Source organism: Hyalella azteca, unplaced genomic scaffold (assembly GCF_000764305.2).
Source record: "Hyalella azteca isolate HAZT.00-mixed unplaced genomic scaffold, Hazt_2.0.2 contig11552, whole genome shotgun sequence".
Lineage (NCBI taxonomy): Eukaryota > Metazoa > Arthropoda > Malacostraca > Amphipoda > Hyalellidae > Hyalella > Hyalella azteca.
Window position 1 is genome coordinate 74,315 of NW_025941545.1, and position 23,423 is coordinate 97,737.

A 23,423-nucleotide genomic window follows, 5' to 3' on the forward strand; every position below is an offset into this window, starting at 1 on the left:
GGAGCAAATTTGTTAATGAGATACGAGTGCGACCATCGCTCAGCGTCATCATTATTTCTTCAGAGGCTCAGTCTTGCTGGCCCACGCATCGGAAAACTGCAGGGAACGAACGTAGCTCCGGCGTCCCAGGGAAGATGATGCATGGAACGTGGCTGTGATAATGAATGACCTTAGCGGTCACATGGAAAAATATGCCCTATTACAAACAATTACGTTCCCAGTTATTAGAGTAGTTAACTTGCTGGCTTTATTCTTCTGAATTAAGTTGGAGAGATAATTATAATTAGGGAAAGTAATTTTTATGTTTATTTCATAGGTACAAATAAAATACCGGTATGTTACTTAACTAAGAAAATTTCTTTCATCAATTCAGTTGCTAACCCGCACGTTGTCTAATAAATTTATTAGTTGTGTCTTATATGAGGATACATCGCCGGTAACAATGAGTTTTTCTCACCGCTCCAAATGATGGGCAGTGCGACGTTAAGTCTCCCGCGCTGCGAAGTGCTAACACAAAAAGCTTCCTTGTGTGTGCATTGTGCAAGCGCCCCGCGGCCATCAGCTGTGGAATACTCTGGTTGAGCAAACAAAGACTTCAATCTTACTTTATTTACGTTTTAATTTGCAACTTTTAATATTTACCTAACAAGGCTAGCAACTTGGAAATTAATTTTGTTTGTGCATTTAAATTTATAGCTTTGAGAAAGAACCAAATTAGCTTCGCGCGGCTGTTAAAATGTTTTCTACAGTGTAAATTATCGTCAAAATTAAAAAAAGTAATGATTTACAAAATCTAAGGAATTTGATTGTATTAACAGGTCGTAATTCAGATCTGACCTTATTTCTTCAATGAATTTTGTCCCGAGCAAATTCAGATATCCACTTGAAATTCCCCGAATAACACGCACTCGATGCCCGTTTCAGACACCGCCCATGTCATGCTGATGCACCACCTCTGAAGTCTAGCAGGAATCGCTCACCAGCAACACTAATGAACATACTGAGTTGCATTAGGATCGAACTACTCATCTCTCTGCCACTACTACCCTATTGCAGTAGTTACTCAATATAAATCTTAAATAAATTACCCTTGATTAAATCTTACAGGCTCGGCAAATCTTACATACATCGGCTGATGTATAATTATTCGGATTTTAAGTAGTAGAATAAATTATTTCGCCTTGGAATAGAAAAAATATTAGCGATACACGCATCCTCGATCGTTCAATTATCAAAAAGTCTGTTAATTGGAGCCGCATTTGGAGTGCTGTGGTCGTAAGTCGTGATGCTTGACACTTTATTTCATAAAAATTTGTTTTTATTATCGTTGAAAATTTGTTGTTGATGTCCTATGACAATATTGTGTAACAACCAGAAATAATATCCGTAAAATATTTTTAAATGTTTTACTTTCTTGTTAACAGTAACCTGTTTATAGTTTCAAAAAGCCGAAAATCTTGAAGATGGACAATTTAATCAAAACCTAAAATATCCAGGTGCAATTAAAATATCGCTTTTCGAAATAATGAACAAATGCAAGTAATAAATCTGAACAATTGCATAGCAACATGATTGAAACATGCACAATGTGTTATTGCAGGACAGCTAATTAAATTGAAATAGGGCAGCACTGCAGTGCAAAGTACAAACTCCAGTAAATTAAGATAGCTGGCCTTGCTGGCCCTACTAACAGTGCGTAATTGTGTGCCGGTGTAGCGCAGCGTTTCTCTTAGTGAGCCCTGAGCGACATCCAATATGGCGTGGCCATCGTTATGCTCAAGAAGATTGACAACAACTAACAGTTATGCTTTGCTGATGCTCGTGCTCTTGCTCCAAAAAGCCGGTAAGTGTATTGAAGTTACTGTATTATTTTATATAATCTATAAAATGGTTCTTCCATGTAATAATTTATTTAGATATTCAAGAAAATTTATCGTAGTAGAAACAATTTTTAAGCCTTGGAGCAAAAAAACTGTTGCATTCCGCACACGGTTTAAAATTACACGAATAAAAAAATAGTAGTTAATGAGGATATTGTTGAGGAGAATTTAAATTTTCTTGTTTGCTGGAGAGTTAATGAATGAATAACTGTACACAACTCACTCATACTAAATTGGGTGGTTAAATTTTACGATGGCTGAAAATCCAAGCAGGTGTGAAAATGATGTTAAACCCGATTTGAATCTCAGGGATTCAAACTGCAGGATACTTCGTTTACTTCCTTATGTGAGGGTTTATGTAGCTGGATCATCAGTATGTAAATAGTGAGCCTGTCACCAATGGAGTAGCAACCAAGAATCTGCTGAAAAATTAAACGGATATCGGCTAACCCAGTAAAAAAGAGCTCTAATATTAGTTTCTTCGAAACTGATTAGCCGGACAAAATAGCCTGACAATCGTTGATGAGCCAAAATTAGTCGTGTTTAAAGTTAATAATTGTTATATATAAATAATACGAGTAATAATAACAACAACAATATAGTAATAACAGTAATGCTAGTAATTATACATAATGATATATAATTAGTATAGGTTGGCAGAATTTCTTCTTTCAAGCAGGTTTCATTGAAGACCAGAGAATTTGTTTTATTTGCAATTTTCTTATTAGTTTTTTAAATAAAACAAATTCTCTGGTCTTCAATGAAACCTGCTTGAAAAAATGATATATAAGGCGCTATTTCCCCAATAGGAAAAGGATTCTCGAAGGCAGAAACAGAGCCGGCAAACACGAGCGTGGCGGCGCTGGATCAGCCGCGCTTCAGCCACGATCAGCTGACCGTGAACATCTCTGTTCAGCGCGGCAGCTCCGTGCATCTGCACTGCAAAGTTACTGGCCTCAGAGATCAGTCCGTGAGTAATATTTCTCTGTGTCTCAGTCGTACTAAATACTAATAACTTTCTTTTGAAGGCATAATGAAATCCGATCCCTTTATTTAGGGAGCTGAATAGAGTTACAGGCATCGGAGAAAGTTCTTTGTTTTCCGTTATAAATAAGGAATTTTTTGTTGATGAATATTTTTTCAAATACCGTACCGCAATATAAATAAAATTGTCCGATAGGTATAATATGGTTAATTAAAGACTAACCAATTGACTTAATGATTTGTAATATCTAGGAGAATAATTTAAAAAATTTCCAACGGAACCAAGGTTCGCGCATGCAGAATAGAATAATGAAGCTGTTAATAGAAGCTGCTATTGAATTCTACCGCCTCGGTAGAATGGTGATGCAGATTAATTTTAGAATTGATAGCAAAAAATAAAAAAAGTTATACCTTAACATTGATGACATGAATATTTACGGAGGTTTTGCTGCATTACTGATGTCTTTATAAATCATTATCAGTATTGACCATATAATCATCACTTTAGACCACCATCATCTGAATAGACCGTCATCATCAATTTATATTATCACATTGTTTTGATGCAGTCCACAGGAGAAAAATAAGAGCTACAAACGTCAGGATTTGCCGTCACTTATTAGGTTCGAGCCGATGACGTGCGCCGAACAACGTATGAACTTGGTCTACGGAAACATTAACTGTCCTCAATGTTATTTGCATAGTTAAAGCTATTTCGAAAAATCGCGGAAATTTTCAAGTTTCTTCGTACTAAGCAAAATAATATATCAGATTTTTTTACCTCAATGATGTTTTTGTTCTGATTTTCGCATGTCATTGAATTTAAAATTTATCAGTAAATAAATCTTATTCCACACCACCGTAGAAGTAAATTTGTTTATTAATAACATAATACCTATTAAACCCAGTGAAAAATTGTTTTCATTCCTAATTCAGTATAGTCAGTCAATTAAGTTGCATTTACGTTTTACATCAAGAATCACCACAGCCAGGCGCTGCCATTAAATCAGTTCAAAGTCTGCCATCATGAATGATCGTGGCAAGAAGTTGCCATCAAATCAGTTCAAAGTCTGCCATCATGAATGATCGTGGCAAGAAGTTGCCATCAAATCAGTTCAAATTCTCTCAATGGATGTCAGTCCATTGACTGCCAAGCAATTCTTTGCTTTCATATCAGAGAGTTATGGCTTCAAGTGGAGCTCAAGAATATTTATTGCCGAATGAAGCTTGAATATTTTCATTGGGTGATAAATTCTCAAGCAATGAGGCTTAAAGAACCTGCTAGAGAGATGGACGATGCGCCCGTAAACTTAATACAAGGTCATGCATAAGGTGCCTGTAGGCGTAGGCTTAATTTGATGCAAGGCCTTGCATAAGGTGCCTTGTAATCTTGGTCGCTTAACAAATCAACGGCTCTCGCTGTTGTCACGATAGTCCGCTATTGAAGTCTGAATACAGACAAAAAGAAAGTTTTCAGTATCTTATTTAATTTTTTTAAAGGGAGGAGTAATGTATGTAGTCATGTAGTCAGGGGAGGGTTAGACCAGCCCAATATGACTCACCCGCCAATAAAATAACGTTTCCTGGTTCAATATATTTTTTTATCAAGGCTGAAATCAATAGTCTAAAGAAGAGCACTGACAAGAAATAAATATCTCATAAAATAATTCAGATAGGACATGAACATTTGTAGTTGATATGTTATAATTGAAAATTTATTTTAAAAATATTATTGTTAAAATTCCAAAATAATTATAAATAAACTTCTCATTTATTTTGCACACATTTAACAAGCTACATGCATGCTACAGCTTCACTAGGTGTGATCCAGAGAATAACAATACCATATCACCATTTGGGTGAACAGTGAACACGCGTCCTTCGCCTCCATTGAATGGCAGAGATGAGCTGCGGCTTCTAATCTCCATATATGAATTTAATTCTGCTTGATATTAAAATAGTTTTAATGTTGTTCTGCCTCACGTTGGGCGGACACTGGCGGTGCCTTATACGCGATGCATGAGCTAATACATGATGACCCTGTCTCTACTGTATGTTGGTGCTGCCCAGCATACACTGTATGTTGATGCTGCCAGCATACACTGTATGTTGGTGCTGCCCAGCATACACTGTATGTTGGTGCTGCCCAGCATACTCTGTATGTTGGTGCTGCCCAGCATACTCTGTATGGTGGTGCTGCCCAGCATACACTGTATGTCGATGCTACCCAGCATACACTGTATGTCGGTGCTGCCTAGCATACTCTATGTGTTGGTAGCGTAATATATGTACATATGTGTGCCCCGTGTATTATATAGCACGCGTTCAGCGACTGTAAACTGAGAACTTCAAGTCAAGTTTATCAAGTTTACGAACTCGACGCGTTGTCTTCACGCTGTAGCGTCTGTCGAACATTCTGAAATCCGGACAGCACAGAGAAGCCAGAGCGCGTGTCTCGAATAATTGAATGAACGCCCTCAGAAATGCTGACCCGCAGGTTCTGTTAGCAACAGAGCAACATCAAACGTAGACCTGCCATGTCATCAAGGACTCTACATTCACCTCCTCGTATAGTGATAATAAATGCTTTGTGGGTTTGTGCGTGAAACGGGAAACTGTGAAACTCTTGTATTTTACTTTTTTCTGTATACGGTTGTATGTTCACGATAACTGTTCTTTTTTACTTTGCATGGCCATATGTTCACTGTTCACCACAATCTGTTTACTGTTCTTTTCATTACCATCTGTTTCAGGTTCTTTTCACTACCATCTGTTTACTGTTCTTTTCGCCACCATCTGTTTTCGCAATTGAATGGATTAAGCACGGTTAACGCGATCGACAAATGTAAAAATTGGACATAAAATTCTTCATTCTCAAATGAAGAAAAATAGAGTTCATCAGCAAAATCTGACGTGTAAAATCACTTTAAAGGGAATTATCTCTCTAAACATGTGAGACTGCAAGTTAATTAAGTTAAGTTAAGTTAATTGATTTAAAATCTACTAAATGTAGATTTTAAAACAGTTTTGAATTTTATATTCAAGGCTGCACTTTGCAGAATAATTTACAGTATTTACCTGCAGTACTTATTTACCGTAGAATGTAGAGAATGAGTATTTATCCATTAATGAAAGCTTTATAAACTGCTTCCACATGAATGTCGTGTAGCTCTCCAATTCGAACTGAGTTTTTTACATTCCATAGACATTTCAGCCACCGTTATGGCCTAAATTTCGGTCATATTTCTCCATTTAAATTCCCGCATTAAACGTTCACTGGAGTAATTTATCCGGAGCGACAGTAAGCCCACGGCGTCTACATTCCGGCTCATCATTTCGCTCAGTGTTTGTGCTGTCATTTCGCTCACTGTTTGTGCTGCTCATTTCGCTCAGTGTTTATGCTGGTCACTTCGCTCAGTGTTTGTGCTGCTCATTTCGCTCAGTGTTTGTGCTGTCATTTCGCTCAGTGTTTGTGCTGTCATTTCGCTCAGTGTTTGTGCTGTCATTTCGCTCAGTGTTTGTGCCGGTCATTTCGCTCAGCGTTTGTGCCGGTCATTTCGCTCAGCGTTTGTGCTGATCATTTCGCTCAGTGTTTGTGCTGTCATTTCGCTCAGTGTTTGTGCTGTCATTTCGCTCAGTGTTTGTGCTGTCATTTCGCTCAGTGTTTGTGCCGGTCATTTCGCTCAGTGTTCGTGCTGGACACTTCGCTCAGTATTCGTGCTGGTCATTTCCCTCAGTGTTCGAGCTGGATATTTCGCGCAGTGTTTGCGCCGATCACTTCGCTCAGTGGAAGTGGTTTGTCATTTCGCTCAGTATTCTTGGCTGGTCATTTCGCTCAGTGTTTGTCGCGGTCACTTCGCTCAGTGTAAGTGGTTTGTCATTTCGCTCAGTATTCTTGGCTGGTCATTTCGCTCAGTGTTTGCGCCGATCACTTCGCTCAGTGGAAGTGGTTTGTCATTTCGCTCAGTATTCTTGGCTGGTAATTTCGCTCAGTGTTTGCGCCGATCACTTCGCTCAGTGTAAGTGACTTGTCATTTCGCTCAGTATTCTTGGCTGGTCATTTCGCTCAGTGTTTGCGCCGATCACTTCGCTCAGTGTAAGTGGCTTGTCATTTCGCTCAGTGTTTGTGGCGGTCACTTCGCTCAGTGTAAGTGGCTTGTCATTTCGCTCAGTATTCTTGGCTGGTCATTTCGCTCAGTGTTCGCTCGTAAGTCTCAAGTATAGCCAATAACTTTTGAAATATTCGCTGTTGCTTCTAACCGCGCAGCCTCATTTCCTGCACATTCCCGGTCCTGTAATAACCGTCGTGCCTCATTTGCTTGCTGATTCAATGGAGTTCTTCTAAGTTTTATTTGCTTAATTTGAAACATTTATGTCGTTTCCCTTTAGTGAGATTAAATTTTTCAGGCATGTTGGCCCTGAGCTGATTACATTTATCTCCATAACAATTATGGAGATAAATGTTATCTCCATAATTTATCTCCATTATTTACTTCATTGCCAAATTTCCTGGCTTTTTTTGCAATTACTTGTAAATAAATTAAAATTGTAGAGTATCCACAATTACTTCAGAATCACACACTATTTTCCAGTTATTGAATTCATAGAATAATTTGCAACTATAAGCATAAATGAAACATTGGAATGACAGGTGAAAACCTGTATATATTTCCGATTTAATTTCCACATTTACAATAAATTTGTTCTTCGTTTTCATTAGAATTTATTTACAGGTATCATGAATATTTTTTATTGCCAATCAACTATGAATTTAAAGTAAAATAATCATAATAATTAAATCCACGCAAATATTAAACAAATCGTATATTAATCAATTTATTCCTGACATCAGCATGAGATTATTTATTTTTTCTTGGGAAAAAAAATTCAACTTGCGATGTTGATTGTAAAATCGAAATCATCTAAAGTCAAAAAGAATTAAATGGGATCTGATGCGTTAGTGGGTAATATGAGAAAGATGAATAGGGAAATAATAAACGAATTAAGGATGCCATGGCATCAAGTCTTTAAATTATTGATTTTTTTCTTGATGTTTGAATGAAAGGCCATTTTCTCCCCATAATCGCTCTCTAAAAATCTGACCATCTGTGAGAACATTTAATTGAAGCTCTTGTTAGTCCTGGCAGAGAACTGAAAAAAATAAAAATTGCGCTTTTTTCACTTATTTAAAAGTCGAAATAAATCACCCTCGATCACATTTGGAATATGAATTTAATAGCTTTCTAGCATCATTAGCCTAGTCGAAATTAGCTGCTCTCGAGAACATTTTGCAAAGTTGTAATAACTTGCAAAATGACTGCCGGATTCATTAAAAAATAACAAAATGTGCGCAATTAAATAAAAAATATATTTCCCCCTAACAATGACTAATACTACATAGATATCGAATAAAGTTCAAATCTCCTGCACGACATGAGACTCGTGTGCATTTTTTCGTTATGTAATGTTAATTTCAGCTTGGTATTTAGAGGAAACATTACTCGACCATTTTTATATTTCAATATGATTAAGGTCAACTTTACTTATATTAAAACATTTTAACATTCAGGCTTCATTCCACACCAAAGTTTTTACATTAAATCAAGTTCAATTTAATTTGAAATACAATATTTTCACATTCAGGCTTCCCTATTTGCCCTATTTGCCCACGTTGAAGTATTGGACGTAGTGTTGACAGCAAGGCAGGCAATCTTGTTGCCAGGGAGCCTAGCCCCCCTCGCAGCCAATGACGTGCAAATCAAAACAACATAGACCCCCATACTCCAGGACCTTTTCGTATCGTAAAATCACCGTTCTTTTATTACCGAGCTATATCATGTTATATCATTGCCTGTTCTATCAAATCGACTTTTCGCTTCCACCCGTTTTATTGTCATAATGTTTTAGTGTCTTGATATATTGTCATAAAATTTTTTATTATCCCAGGGTATATGTTTGGCTGTTTGAGTACTGCTGCTAACGATGAGAAGAACTCTGCGCAGGGATAAAAATAAAAATTATATGGTACAAGATTTCTCTCATCCAGAGAGCGAAACTTTATTCTATCAAACATATGCAAATTTCCTCATAAAAATTACGTCAAACTTCGGAGCAAGCCAAAGCCAACATAATTTGTACAAACCAGTTCCATTTTCGCTCCGACGATTTGCGTAGCGCGAATACGAGCGAAAAATTCATTTCTCTGAGGACGAGCCCGTGATGTTGGTCGTAATGGTTTTACGACAAACAAAAATCTTCAAGCAATAAAGTTTATGTCCTCTTAGCCTGATTACTCGGATTGCTAAGCGCGCCAAGAAGCGTCGTGCACAGCAGCACACGATGCTGTAGCACAGCAATAAACTCTGCACCTTTTCAGCTGTACACTAAGAAAAATTAGTGGAACTTTATCTGGATACCTATGCCTTTTTAGCGCATTTTCTCGTTTATGTAAAAAAAAACGCTATTGTTCTCTTCATGTCCGTCTGTTTGTCCGTCTGTCTGTTCGTGACTGCACATTTTCATCGACGAGAAAATGCGCTCTCTGTCACTCACTGCAGTGAGTACCGAGTTATATTTTTTGCCCTTGCGTGGGTCATCCTAACCAGGTTTAGCCAGGCAAAATGGCTTATAGGGGCTGCGTCCACTTATAAGAAGGTGGGATACAATTTGAACAATATGACACGTTTATTTCCCTCAATGTGGCGGTCTCATGAAATATTTTCACGCGTCGGTTGAAGTCGCCTAATGGATTGACGAGAAATAGATCGCCAAGCCAATTTTCGAAGCAGGGTGTGTGATACATTATTGATTTGTCTGCCGTGCGAGAGAAACGGCAACTCGGGTAATGAGTCGCGTGCCACGTGTGTGTTGTCGTAGACGCTCAAATTAAAGATATCCCTAAGCGAGAAGAAGCTCAATGTCAGAAAATCACTAAAATTTACATAAATTTTTCTTTTAACACGGTAGCATTAAAACGGCCTCTTATTTTTTATGGTACGTGAACCAATGTGTCAAAACGTGATGTTCTTGGAAAGAAAAACTACTAGCACAAACAATTTATAAGAAAATATCCATATGTTCCAGGCACAGAACAAATGTATATATGTTATAAAATATCTGTAGTTAAATGACGCACAACTTTTAATGCACCAGATTACTGAAAACTTAGTTCAATTTTTTTCACTGATACTTCTTCATCTGCTATGTAAGTTAACATGCAGATCTTTTGAACAGCTCTGTAAACTAAACAGTATTGAATTAGGTACGTAGAAATATTTAATAACTAACACAAACCTGTAACAGGTTTATAAAAATAAACAAAAAATACAACTAATTCATGGAAAATGAGAGTATCAGGAATTTAAAAGCAAAGAAAATACCACAAAAATTCACCATATCTTTATAAGAGAAAACGTTTCGGAGTCCAGCTCCATCGTCAGCTCATAACACAAAATTCTGTTCAGAAAAAGTTCAGTCCTAGAAACACAAATAAATCAATTAGTAAAGTGAAATGCACTGTCAGGTATCAAAACGGAAAATAAATAAATAAGACATGAAATTAACGCTTGTGAACGGCCTATCTTTTTACTATTTCAAGAGGAAAGGAGCTTAAAGCGGCATTCTAATGCCGAGAGTAATTCTCGATTACATTGAGCACAGTGGGCTTACAAATTCATGCTACACGATTATAAAATTTTTATCTACGTTTGTGACATTTTTGGTCGAGAACAGATTCTGCGTTCGGAGAAACCGTACGAATTTCACGATGGTTGCTTTGAGAATACAAAGAAAATAGAGATGCAGGAAGGGCTTGAGCAAACATTGCGTGCAAAGCTTTGATTGTCTCCATTGTGTCGGCACGAGACTTGCTGTGTCTTACTATATTCCTTATGGGAGTTCAGAGCTGTGAGATGTGAAGAGCAACTCCCGAAATGGTGAAGACATACCCGAACTCTGTTTTAGTATTGAAAATTACTCCTCAGTAGAATCTGAAGATTCAATTTGTAGTGACGTGACAAAGGCATGAACTTCATACATAGACGAACAGCAAACATGCAGCAATGTAAGGCTTCGGCAATTTGCTGCTGTTGTGGCAAGATGATTGCATATTCTATGCAAAATGAAAGAGACTGATGTGTCATTGAAGAAAATTTCTTCTGTATTTATACTGGTAACATTATTCAAATTTCACTTTGAAAGTTTTCGATGAGGATCACGAATGATCAATAGCGATTAGAAACATTCATAGTAAGTAAGTTGATATAAATCAGGAATTAATTATTCTTACATTTTTAAATAGTATAACAATCTAATTATACGCCTATAGCAAGAAAAAACATTGAAGTTGATTTTGTTGGGCGCTTAAAGTTTTCGTGGTCAGTGCTCTAAAATCTATCAAAAATCCTATGATACAAAATTGGCCGAATTCTTAAACTCATATTGCGAGTGTTCCAGTTTTTCGATGGTTTGAACGCATTCTTTTAAAAAGTCGCGAGTTCCTTCAGAACTTCTATTAAGAATCCTATCGCCAAATCCGAAAAAATGGAGAATTTGATTTAGATTTGACGGAAGACTAAGTAGCAGTAAATCTTCTAGTCAAATAACTGAATAACTTTATTTCGTTGCCGTTCAATTCTGCTGCACTAGGCAACGAGCACGTAATGGAACATACGGCTGCTCATACTTTGCTGTCACATAATGGAACATACGGCTGCTATTACTTTGCTGTCACGCAATAGAACATACGGCTGCTATTACTTTGCTGTCACGCAATAGAACATACGGCTGCTCTAACATTACTGTCACATAATGGAACATACGGCTGCTCTTACTTTACTGTCACGTAATAGAACATACGGCTGCTCTTATTTCACTGTCACGTAATGGAACATACGGCTGCTCTTATTTCGTTGATTTCTGAAAGCCCTGAGCTTCCTCACGGCTGCAGCCTCGATCCGCAAAACCCCGTCTAAATTTCAAGACCTTTCCTGGCGGAACTTTAGCACCAATCTTAGGAGATACCAAACAAAAGCATAAATTTCAAGTTCTGAGTAAAGTTCTTACTGATATCTGCCCTGTCAGAGCGTTTAATTTAAGAGCGCGGATGTGGTCTTAGCTCACCTCTGCGGTCGTAGGCAGCGAACGGATATTGTGTGCCGAGAAAAACTTTCTCAAAGTTACAGTCGAAACAACATCTTTTCATTTGAAACTCTGCAGTTTGTTTCTTTGGATCATTTGAAAATACTTTTGCCGCATCCTAATCATGAAGCTACTAATATATCGTTTTTGCCCGGTTCTCGGCTACGAATAATCTTATATATTGAGACCTACAATCGTGCATTTTTACAATCGCTTTGGCGCTTTGATTAAATTTGTACCATTTTTCTCTGGTAGGTGTAATTCTTATGTGCAAAAAAATGTTTTTTGTAATATATTTTTTGCTCCCCTAAGTTGAAAGAGAATGTTAATTACAATCATATATTTGTCGCTACGGAATATATGAAGCATTTTATTTACCTTGTGTTTTATATAAAATATTAGACAGGAAATATTGCCAGGCACGGAGATACCCATAAGCATCTGGCAAGATTAGATGGCTCTACAATATTCCAACAAATCTATTCTCAAACTTTATTTTACTAACTGATTTTTCAGCAATCAGCATTTCATTAGTTTATGGATGTTTTGAATGTTATCACTGAAAGTTACCTCACCGACTCGTATGACTGCAGCGCTCGAACCATCGTATAAAAAAGCATCTTAATGAAAATTTCCCACTGCTAGTGAAGCACTACAATTTTTCCATTCACTTGAGGTTTATTATTAAATTGAACGACAGATCGTAAAGATTACCGCGAGGCCTAATTATTGGTATGTCTTCTCAAGAAGCAAGGCCTGTCGTTTTGTTGCGGCTTTAGTTTTCGTTGAAGTAGTACATGATCGAAGAAAAAATGCACATTTTTTGTTGCTAGCTGTACTTTCTTTTCGTCAGAATTCTATCTTACAAAGTATTCTTATTAGTCCTTTTTATATGAACATAACGTTAAGCACATCAGATAAGATTGTTTGCTGAGACTCATACAACTTACTGGGCTAACCTGTCCAAATAACGACAGACGTTCATACCCACAGCATGAGCAAAGCCCTTTTGCCGGGCTAGAATGGATCAGGATGACCCATACAATAGCAAAAATGGCAACGTAATTCGGACAAAAATTTACTCATTTCTCTAAGTGTATGACTAGTATGGACAAAATAATATATTAACCAAGTGTGCTTCTTATAATCTTCCTTTGGAAACAAATGTTTGACCGAGTCGACTTCACGTGACCATATTTGGCGGGTTCATTTTGTTCCATGTCTCTGGCAGGTCTCGTGGTATCGCAGAAAGGGCTCAGAAATTCATCTCATCACATGGGGATTCCAGACCTATCACAATGACGACAGGTGAGATCACAACAGTCGGAGCTTTCATTAGAAACGCTTCCTTGAAAAAAATAAAGGAATGTACGCTGGTCAGAACTAAAATTGCTTGCTTTTCTTTATTCTCAGTAAGAGAGCGAGAGCTTGCATTCCTAAAAACAAATAACTTGAAGACAAATTTTTTTATGTTATTCCGATTTATGGAAAGTAAGAAAAAAACAAGATAATTGAATTTCGTCAGTAAATTTTCTAATGTTATGTTATCTGACGCAAGATACAAGTCCTAAAGATAAGGATAAGGAGTCTCCTTCTAGGATTCCAAACATTCTCTGGAATGATTGGAGAATTGACAAATTGTGTGAACATTTGTATACCTCAATCTACTAACAAATTTATTACAATCCCCCTCTCTAAGAATCAATCAATCATGGTGTACAAGTTGACGATCTTTATTCATTGATTGCTTCCCATTACAAGAGAATTTATTTTCTAAGCAAGGTATAAGCACCATTACCATGGCAATCTTAACGTCTTTTAAATTTCCCCAAGCCAGGCTTATCGGAGCGCGCCGAGGTTTTCTAGAGCCCATCAGCCTCACGACCGAACAATCTGATTCTTTAGCAGCAAGAATGGAGTTCGCTTTCGATTCTTGCGTTTGTTCGTTAATGGGTCGTGATTTTCTCATTTACTGGGGCAAATAGCTCACAAAGTAGCCGAGCGAGCAACGTTATGAGGTGCTCAAGAAAATTTCCCTAACTGGATAAATGAAGGCCATCAACGACCCGACGATCTGATTATGTCGCAACTTTCTGTGAAGAAAATTCTAGTTTGGAACTCTAAAAAGATATTCCTGCGGCTTGGTTAAAATAATTTACAGAGGCCGTAGACACGTTCTATTTCAAAACGACGACATCATTTACAGAAAATTTTATACTAGTTTACTGAAATAATAATAGATATTGTTATTGACACCTACGAATTTCCCAACACGATTAGCTAATCGCTGCCATGGGACGAGAAGGATTGGCCGTCCTAGAAACTGCTATCGCCCATTGAATTTCCGATAGTTTATTTACGAAATACAAATAAATATATGATTCATTCGTTTCTTCCATTCTAATTATTTCAATATTTAAAATTTGCTCATATAATTTTAGTGTACAACAATGACGAAAATTACAACGAGAACAAATCAATTCACATTTCAAACATAAATAATTCACCTTTATTTATGATAATTCACTTGTATTTATTGGATCGACTTTGATACCTGCAGGTTCTCGCTGACGTACGACCATCCACAAGACTGGCGCTTGCGTATAAAATACGTGCAGGACAGAGACGAGGGCACGTATGAGTGTCAGGTGTCCACGTACCCTCCATTGACACGTACCATACACCTGCACGTGGTCGGTGAGTAACAGGTGTCCAAAAAACGTGCCTTGATCGAGATGAAAAAAGGCTATGATTCAAAATAAACAGTATAAATAACTGAACAACGAAGAGCTATGCTTTTTTCAATAGAGTGAAGTGATTCCGACAACATTTCTTATTAATCTAAAATTTCTTCTCACATCAAGTGCCAGCAATCCAGATCCTGGACGACCGAGGCGAAGTTCTAACCGAGAAGTTCTACAACAGCGGCTCGACCATCGAACTTCAGTGCGTGGTTGCCAACGTACCGACGGCCTCGTCCCTGCAGCTCGCTTGGTACCACGGAGAGAACAGACTTAACTATGATGCTCGCCGTGGGGGCGTTAGCGTTAAGACAGAACTGCGCGGTACTCTGGCCAAAAGTTGGCTCAGAGTTGGTGACGCTAAGACCGAAGACTCTGGCATATATTATTGCAACGTCACAGAGCTGTCTGCTACATCTGTCACCATACACGTCGTAGCAGGTATTTCGGACAAGGCGAGATATCAAAATTTAAATTTTATATTCAGGGTGTAATATAGTTTGCTTTATTTTCTTCAATGTGCATTAACAGCATTTCGATTGTCTAGCCCGATTCATTTTTAACGTGAAGAGTCGCATGCAGATGTAAAGAGTTTGAGGACCTGCATTTCTCATTAGGACTTTGTCTTTCATTTTATAAAAATGTAAACGCTTATGATTATACAATTTTGAAAATTGGAATCGTGAGACTTACGTCGAAATTAACACAACTCGCGCTTTTTATTTCCACAAAATCCTGACCTACAAATCTTGACGTCTAAGCATCTCAGCTCGCGCTTTTCAGATGCCCAAAATGATATTGTCTTTGTGCTAAATTTCACGTCTAAGGCTCACGTTTATTAACCTAAAAATATTTTTCTTGATCAGAGAAATACCCAGCAGCCATGCAGGGCGCCTGGAGCCCCACCACAGACCGCGGTGTCCCGTGGCTGGTAACCACCGTCCTGGCGCTGCTTTGGTTCAGCGTCTGCAACTCCTGCCGCGATAGATGAACTTCCTCCTTCAGTAGTATCGGCATTAATTGATTAATTGTGATCAATCAATTAGTTAATTAATTGTGAATGATTCATTAATTAATACAAGGGAGCAAGGTCGTGATCTGCCAAGTATAACAAGATATTTTATCGGGCATCAAGCAGTTCAGTGCAACGCGACGCGTTTACCAAAAGTAAGAAATTTTGTCGGCTTAGTTTTGGGCACTCACATTTTTTGGTACACAAAGCAAGCCAACCATCACAAGTTCAAAGGTTCACTCATAACCCGGATTTTTGCTATTTTTATTTTGCTTACAACTTTAAAACATGTTTTTAATCTTTTTAAAATTCGTTTCGAGGTACACTGCACATAATAAATTGAAATCAAGAATTTAATCTATAATAAATTCTAACTAACTTTAGAATTTTTTTCTTTACTGCTTCATGGTTCAAATCCTTGGGAGGATATAAAATTTAATGAAGTTGCTGATACTCAATCAAATTAGGAGCAGAGTGTATGCAAGATTTGCAAGTCAATGATTATGCTTGGCATTTCATTATCACTTCTTGTGCTCTTCAACTCGAGCATTTGTCCCGAAATTTTGTAAAAAATCCTCGGGAAATCTTGAATCATAGGAGTTTTTGTATTGTAATGAAAATTGTGGTAACTAGAGTATATATATAGATTTATGAATGTGCTATCTAATAAATGGGATTTATTACAGGGACAAATGTCCTTCGTTTGTAGGTTAATTCTAAATCTGTTGCGAAAAATTCACGCCGTTAGAAAACTTGATGTAAAATTTTAATATATCCAGTTAAATTTGACGATACAAATTGACATTAAAGAATGCTTAGTTACCTTGAAAGTAATTTGAAGATTGATGGATTTTATTCCGCTCTCTCTTTGCCTGCTCACTCTAATGAGTAAAATAATCCTTTTGGGTCGTTTGCGAGCCCAGATATCTCTGACGACGAGAATTTACATGCAGTAGATATTATTGGAAGAATATAAATTGAAATATATATGTTTGATGGTTCATATTTTAGAATTGATTCCTTAAAATTCAGTTAAAATTGTTAAAAAATTAGGTCTGCATAAATTTGTTTGAATTATTCCAAGATGAAAGCTTAATAAACGCACATCGAAATCTTGGAAACAAATCCTCTTCCAACAATTCACTAAAATAGAAGACATTTCTCCGCATACTTTTCATATAAAATCGTTTGCGCTCTGACTGAATTTAAATATGTTTTTTTGCCAAAAAAGTAATTTAGATGAAATGAGAAAAAGCGCGCTGTAATGAAGACAGTCTGCAATATTAAATCTATTATTTTACTCACACAAAACATCATATATTTTATCACCAAACTATGATCAATTTGTCATTTAAAAGTATATGATCAGTTTCTCGGATAGCTTTCCTCCAAATATAAAAAATATCGTTTCAATCTCACCTTGTAGGCGTAGTTAAGCAAACATGTTTCTAGGTTTGTCTTCCTGGACTTGAAACTTAAAATCTAATTAACTAAATTTACGAATCTCGTCAAGGAACGGAATTCTTGAGGCTCCTTAATTTCTACGCCTAGTTTACGAATCTGGCCGGCCTCATAGCCCTCTTCCTGGAAACTCTTTCGAGTAAAGTCAGACAGTAATGCATGAACCTTTTTCAGGTATACTCGATGAATATTAATGAGATTATTTATGCATTATTATTAGTTACAAAATTATATATAATGATCTGCTTCAAGCGAAAGCCACGACATAAATGTCTCCACAGATAGCTGCTGGCCAGTGTTCCAATCTTAATTTTCAAAAGACCTACCGAATTACTTATATTTATATGCTCGTAATTGGATGCACTACATGATGCCGGACACGACTCAGTGCCTCGCTAAGGCCATTAACTCAAAGAGTTTCCGAGCCTCAGCCCGGCTTTGAAAACCTCATTGAGACGGAGTGAAGGAAACTCGGACTTTGCCTAGGGTCTTCTGTACGGTTGGACGGGCTCATTCCGATACGTAAGGAGGAAAATAATGAACGTAATTTTAATTCAGGTATAGGAAACAGTTGGTGCTGAAGAAGTGATGTGGCTGCTATTACATTTTTTAATTCGTCCAGATGGTTTCTTAGGATAACAAAATCGCAAAATTTTGCAAGATTTTCCTCATTTCATTTGGATGTTGGGATAAGAAAAGTATACATACCTGTTTTTATGTCGATTTCTCCCTTTCAGTAAACACATGTGATCTAAACTCCAATAAATACAGTTCATAAAGTTTTCTTCAGCAACCGAGTCACGGCTCATACATTATACACTTTTCATGAACCATGGAGCCGCTGCCTCAATATCTTGCAGATCTTCTAAAGCATACAATTCTTCATTTTTCACCGGTGAATCAGTATTCCGAGGAAGCTGATCATCAATCAAAGGCAGTTCATTGTTCACGCTTCTTCCGTGAATACAAACGATGTTTTGTTTGCGCTTGCCTGCCCTCTTCTGTTCCATCACTAAAACATTTTCTTAAGAAAGTGGTAACGGCGGCACTGTTGGCGCTGTCAATTTCCTCGAGGAAATTTACTTGCAAATCGCCCAGCTCGCGCAAGAAGTTCAATTTTAATCAATCATTTTCGGTGGGGAGGGGAGGGGCTGATTTTCTGGTGGAATTTTTCTCGGTCGAAAATTGATCGACTTTGATATAAATTTGCTATGACTTGTGACGCTAGAATTTTTTCAATCACATGGAAAAAATGTGTTTAATATTCACGTTAAGCGACAGTTTAATGAAGGGTAAGAGGTGATTTATTGATACAATTCTTATTATTGCTTACATAATATTTGTGACGAAGAAGACAGAGCTATGAAGCACCTCTGAACACTAGAATTTATTTATGTTCGAAGAACTTGTTTTTATGAATTAAATTAAAGCGTTTGCATAGTATTAGCCGACTAAACCGTTTGCAGGGTTCGAGACACAAGGAAAAATATTTATGCGTTTAATTGAACCTCATGGACTACTTATTTCAACTCTATTTTTATTTAAGCACTAAGTCTATTGAGGTTGAAATGAAGAGAAAAATACTAATTTTAATATGCGTATTGTAATAATTTGTAAGTCACAAAAGAATAATAAATTATATATTTAAAGCATTTCCTAAACGCATGTATGATAATCCTTTAAAGCGAGCATAAATTTCCCAGAAACAGAATACAAGTCTCTCAATTCCATAAGGAATATATTCACGAGGTAAAACATTCGTATATAAACAAGGTTGGAAAACTAAGCAACGCCGCCATCTATCTCCATCATCACTGAACTTGGCGCCGCCATCTATCAGCATTCATCTCAAAACTTGCTTACGGTTTTAGGAATCGCGTAACGAAGTTCATTAAAGTTGCTGTCTTGCAAGTATAGCACGGTTACTCATTTTTTCCAAATTCAATGTTTAGAATTACTTACATTTTTAACCCTCTCAACAATTTTTATTTAATTCACCGAAATTTTTACAGGGTTCGGGAAATAGTGTACAGAGATTTTATTATGCAACGCTTGTTGTTGCACTCTATATATGTGGGGTATCACGAAGATCAATACATTAAATATATAAATAAATTATGCCTATATTACAGGTCGATTCTTTATCCTTCAATGTTGTTGATTTACCAACACAAAAAAATCGATCACACCTGGTATTTTAAGTTCCTCAATTGCTGCTAAATCAGTTAAGAATTGTTACAGAAAATAAGGCGGTATACATTCTTCTTTGATTATTGCTGTAATGAGAGTTTTTTCAACTTTTTTTAACACGTTTAAACTTTTTTAGTCCTTGCAAGTATTTTTGTCTATCATAATTATTATGAGGCGTCACCCTTGCCATGATAAGCACGTACCATTCATTATGACAATTTTCAGGAATATTTCAGCTTCAAAATAACTGCCGCTCAGGTTGCAGGGAGAGAGAACGACCAAATTCATATTGCACATGGTCGATTTTTCAATTAAAGCTCGCATTTATAAATTAAAACTTACATTTATGAATTAAAACTTACATTTATGAATTAAAACTCCTATTTATAAGTTAAAAATTGCAATTGGTATTAAAATTCGCATTTCATAATGAAAACTCGTATATATAAATAAAACTCGCCTTTATCAATTAAAACTCGCATTTACCAATTAAAACTTGCATTTATAAATTAAAATTCGCATATATAAATTGAAACTTGCAATTATCAATTAAAACTCGCATTTACCAATTAAAACTTGCATTTACCAATTAAAACTCGCATTTATAAATTAAAATTCGCATTTATCAATTAAAATTCTTATATATAAATTAAAACTTGCAATTATCAATTAACACTCGCATTTATCAATTAAAACTTGCAATTATCAATTAACACTTGCATTTATAAATTAAAACTTGCAATTATTAATTAAAACTCGCATTTATAAATTAACACTCGCATGTATCAATTAAAACTTGCAATTATCAATTAACACTTGCATTTATAAATTAAAACTTGCAATTATCAATTAACACTCGCATTTATCAATTAAAACTCACACTTAATGCAAATGAAGCAGCGAGAGCACACCCAGTCAAAACATCGCTACGTGCTCTATTATTCACTGCAAGCGGAGAAACAACTCCTACAGCTCATATGTTATTTATATGAACAGAGTTGTGCAGCATTACGTTTAGCATACAAATTGCCTGTTGTAATGTCACAGAATTGATTGTAATTAGAAGCCTCGGCCAGCGCGCTTTAATTGCCGAGATAATTTTGCCTCGGGGGTAATTTTTCGACCTAATTAGACAGCACATTCAGTTATTCCAAACAATGCGTTAAACTTTACACGAAGGTTTCCACTGCTTTATCTTCAAGCCACAGGTAAAAATAATTAAAAGTAGAACACATTTCTGATCACTACTGCAGAACTTGTATTATGAACCTGCATCCTGTATCGCTTTTCCTCATATGCTTGTAATATTTGCGTAATTTTCATTGAATCAGAATGATTTTAAAGGACAACAACGCAAAAGAAAAAATATTTAGAATTAAAGAAAAAGTCATCGCGTTAGTTTTTCAGCAGAACTGAGGAGGATAAAAAAAGTACAACCAGGAAATTTTATTCTGAAGCTGCGTCACAACTAGATGCTGAGTTTTATTGTTCTTATGAGATGGCAACAAAAAGTTAGAGGTAAAACACAGGGATTAAAAGAATCCTTGGAATTAAAAGGGTGTAAAATCACGAGACTGAAGGCATTTCCATCCTGCGAGGCTAGCAAATATAGGAGGTATCAGTGAACTGGCAGTAATTAAAACGAAACGACATGTTTAAACATTGTATCCCTCTTTATGCAACGTTTTATTGCATATTATACATCTATAGCCTCGTTCAAGATAAAAAGACGCCATGAAAACCAGTCTTTGAAAAAAATATATTTTTACTGTCAGCTGACAACGAGCATTTAAATCAAACAAGAAATACAAATATGTAGAAAAAATGTCTGTGCGTAGCACGCGATACTAAGTACATGATAGTGATGATACGCTGACGCAGGATTGCACGATGCCTGATCAGAAGACATTAGAAATACGCGCGTAGTTTGTCATTGTGATGAAGCTTATCGTAATCGCTACTGTCATGGGCGACACAGCTTTGACATTTCAAGTTCATAAATAATTATCCTCTGGATCATAATTTCATTGTGTCATTTCATCTCTGTACTCGAGGTTAATTGAACAAGAAATGGCGAATACACAAAATATTCGATATGCCTTCATCACTTGTTAGCTCGTGTATCAAGTTTCAATGAGCGCGCTATAGTGAACTTGGCTTACTGAGCGCTAGTCGACCTGGTTCACTGAGAGCACTAGTGGACCAGACTCACTATTAAAACTCTCACGATGACTGCAGAGTGAGCAGGGAGAACTAAAATAATTTTCTATTACAGACATTACTGCAGTCTTTGCCAATCGCTTACAAAAACAGCGCGATAAGAAACGGTTCTGTTATATATTCAAAATTATGAGGTTCATATAACACAAACACATTCATGTTTTCAGGGTTCATGAATATGAATGGGTGTAGATGAGTAAGAGTAGAAATATATGGTTGTAGATGAGTAGGGGTGGAAATATATGGTTGTATATGAGTATTATGTAGAGGGCAATAAGCATGAGTTGTTATATGCCTATTTTAGTAGAGCAAAATTTTTAGCACTATCATTGAATCGCTAGTTTGGAAACTATGATCTTTTTTGGTCCTATTGTTAGTTAAAATATGCGATCAAATTTTTCCTTCATGCTCAAATTATAACATTCAAATAATTCCTCTTTCGAACATAAAACATTAAAAAATAGCGTCGCGCCTGCATCTACGAACAATTGATTTTCGGTTTTGAAAATGCTTTGTACAGGGTGACACAAAAAAAACAGAGCTCACTAAAAGTCTTATAACTCCTGAAATTTTATTCAGTTTGAAACAAAAATTCTATGGAATTATGTACAACCTATGTAGCCAACATCTGCAAAATCTCAATTCTATACCACAAAAACTCTTTGTTCTACAGCCGCTCAAAGATATGTTCCAGATGCGCGCCCAAAAGACTTTAGCCGAAAATATGTCTCAACTGCAAATGTCTTTTGCTCTGTAGTCCAAGGCATCTCGAAGCTCACACGTGGTAGACTCTTAGATCAATCCGTCTTCTTAATGAATCTGAAACAAATAACAGGATTACTTGAGTATTGTGGAAATTATTCAACTTTTTATGAGCTCTGTTTTTTTTGTGTCACCCTGTACATTAGCCCCCAGTAAAGCTTGATAATTTGTTCCTTCAAGCTATCTTTTAGAATTATAGCTTTTTTTAAGCAAATAAAGGTTTGATAGGTTTAGACATTTGAATATAATTGTATCTATGGATAGAGCATTTGATTTATGTAATTCCAAACAAGAGAAGTCCATAAAATCGTTCTTATGTATCCCAACTCTAAAAATTTAGGCCGCGAACCAAGAAAAATAAATTTCAGCTCCACACAAATGGTAAATTCGTACAAAAAACATTGCTTTCATGCCAATAGTTTCTCCGGAAACAATATAGGATTCGGGCGCTCAGCAATTGGGTACTTTAAAAGTTTCAAGAGCTTATCACTCCAAGTTTCAGGCACTCAAAGGATCCATTTCAATTATTCGTTTTCATTGCATAGTGAAAATTTCGGAGATCTCAGTCACCCCTGAAGTCTCTTAAAACTGGCACATAGAAAAGTGCGACATTATGGCTTCAAATCCGCTTTAATTGCCCTATCATTTTTGGCGAGGGATTCTGCATGATTCCTTTGGAATGACTTCATTTATAAGGAAGAAACTGTACGGCTCTACAAGGCTATTTCCCCAAAACGATCACATTTACTATCGCTGAGTCAACGATCCTTGACTCCCTCATTAGAATTCATGAAACTACAATCGATGTTTACTTGAGCACCAGATCGCACTGTAAATTTTTCCAGCTGTTTGCTTTACGGAAACAAAATTGGGGCCTAGTCTTCTCATCTTAAGCATTTGTTGGCAGAGCCAGCATTTTGCAGTTATTTTTTCCCTTGAAACACTTGGCATTGTTGGAGAGAAACAGGTGCTGTTTGTGGAGTCCCGTGCAGAACAAACTCGTTGCGAACGCCACTCAGGGTTTTGCGGCCACAA

General features: G+C 36.6%; 1 protein-coding gene across 1 annotated transcript; it reads left to right on the forward strand.

Annotated features, from left to right (window-relative positions):
- The first annotated feature begins 1,423 nt into the window (after positions 1 to 1,423).
- LOC108680012 (neural cell adhesion molecule 2) lies at positions 1,424 to 16,033 on the forward strand. Its single transcript, XM_018168766.2, has 6 exons — positions 1,424 to 1,843; positions 2,690 to 2,850; positions 13,234 to 13,310; positions 14,563 to 14,699; positions 14,867 to 15,184; positions 15,610 to 16,033. Exons 1-6 carry the CDS (start codon positions 1,756 to 1,758, stop codon positions 15,732 to 15,734), a joined length of 906 nt encoding a protein of 301 aa, XP_018024255.1. The 5' UTR covers positions 1,424 to 1,755; the 3' UTR covers positions 15,735 to 16,033.
- Positions 16,034 to 23,423: the final 7,390 nt, after the last annotated feature.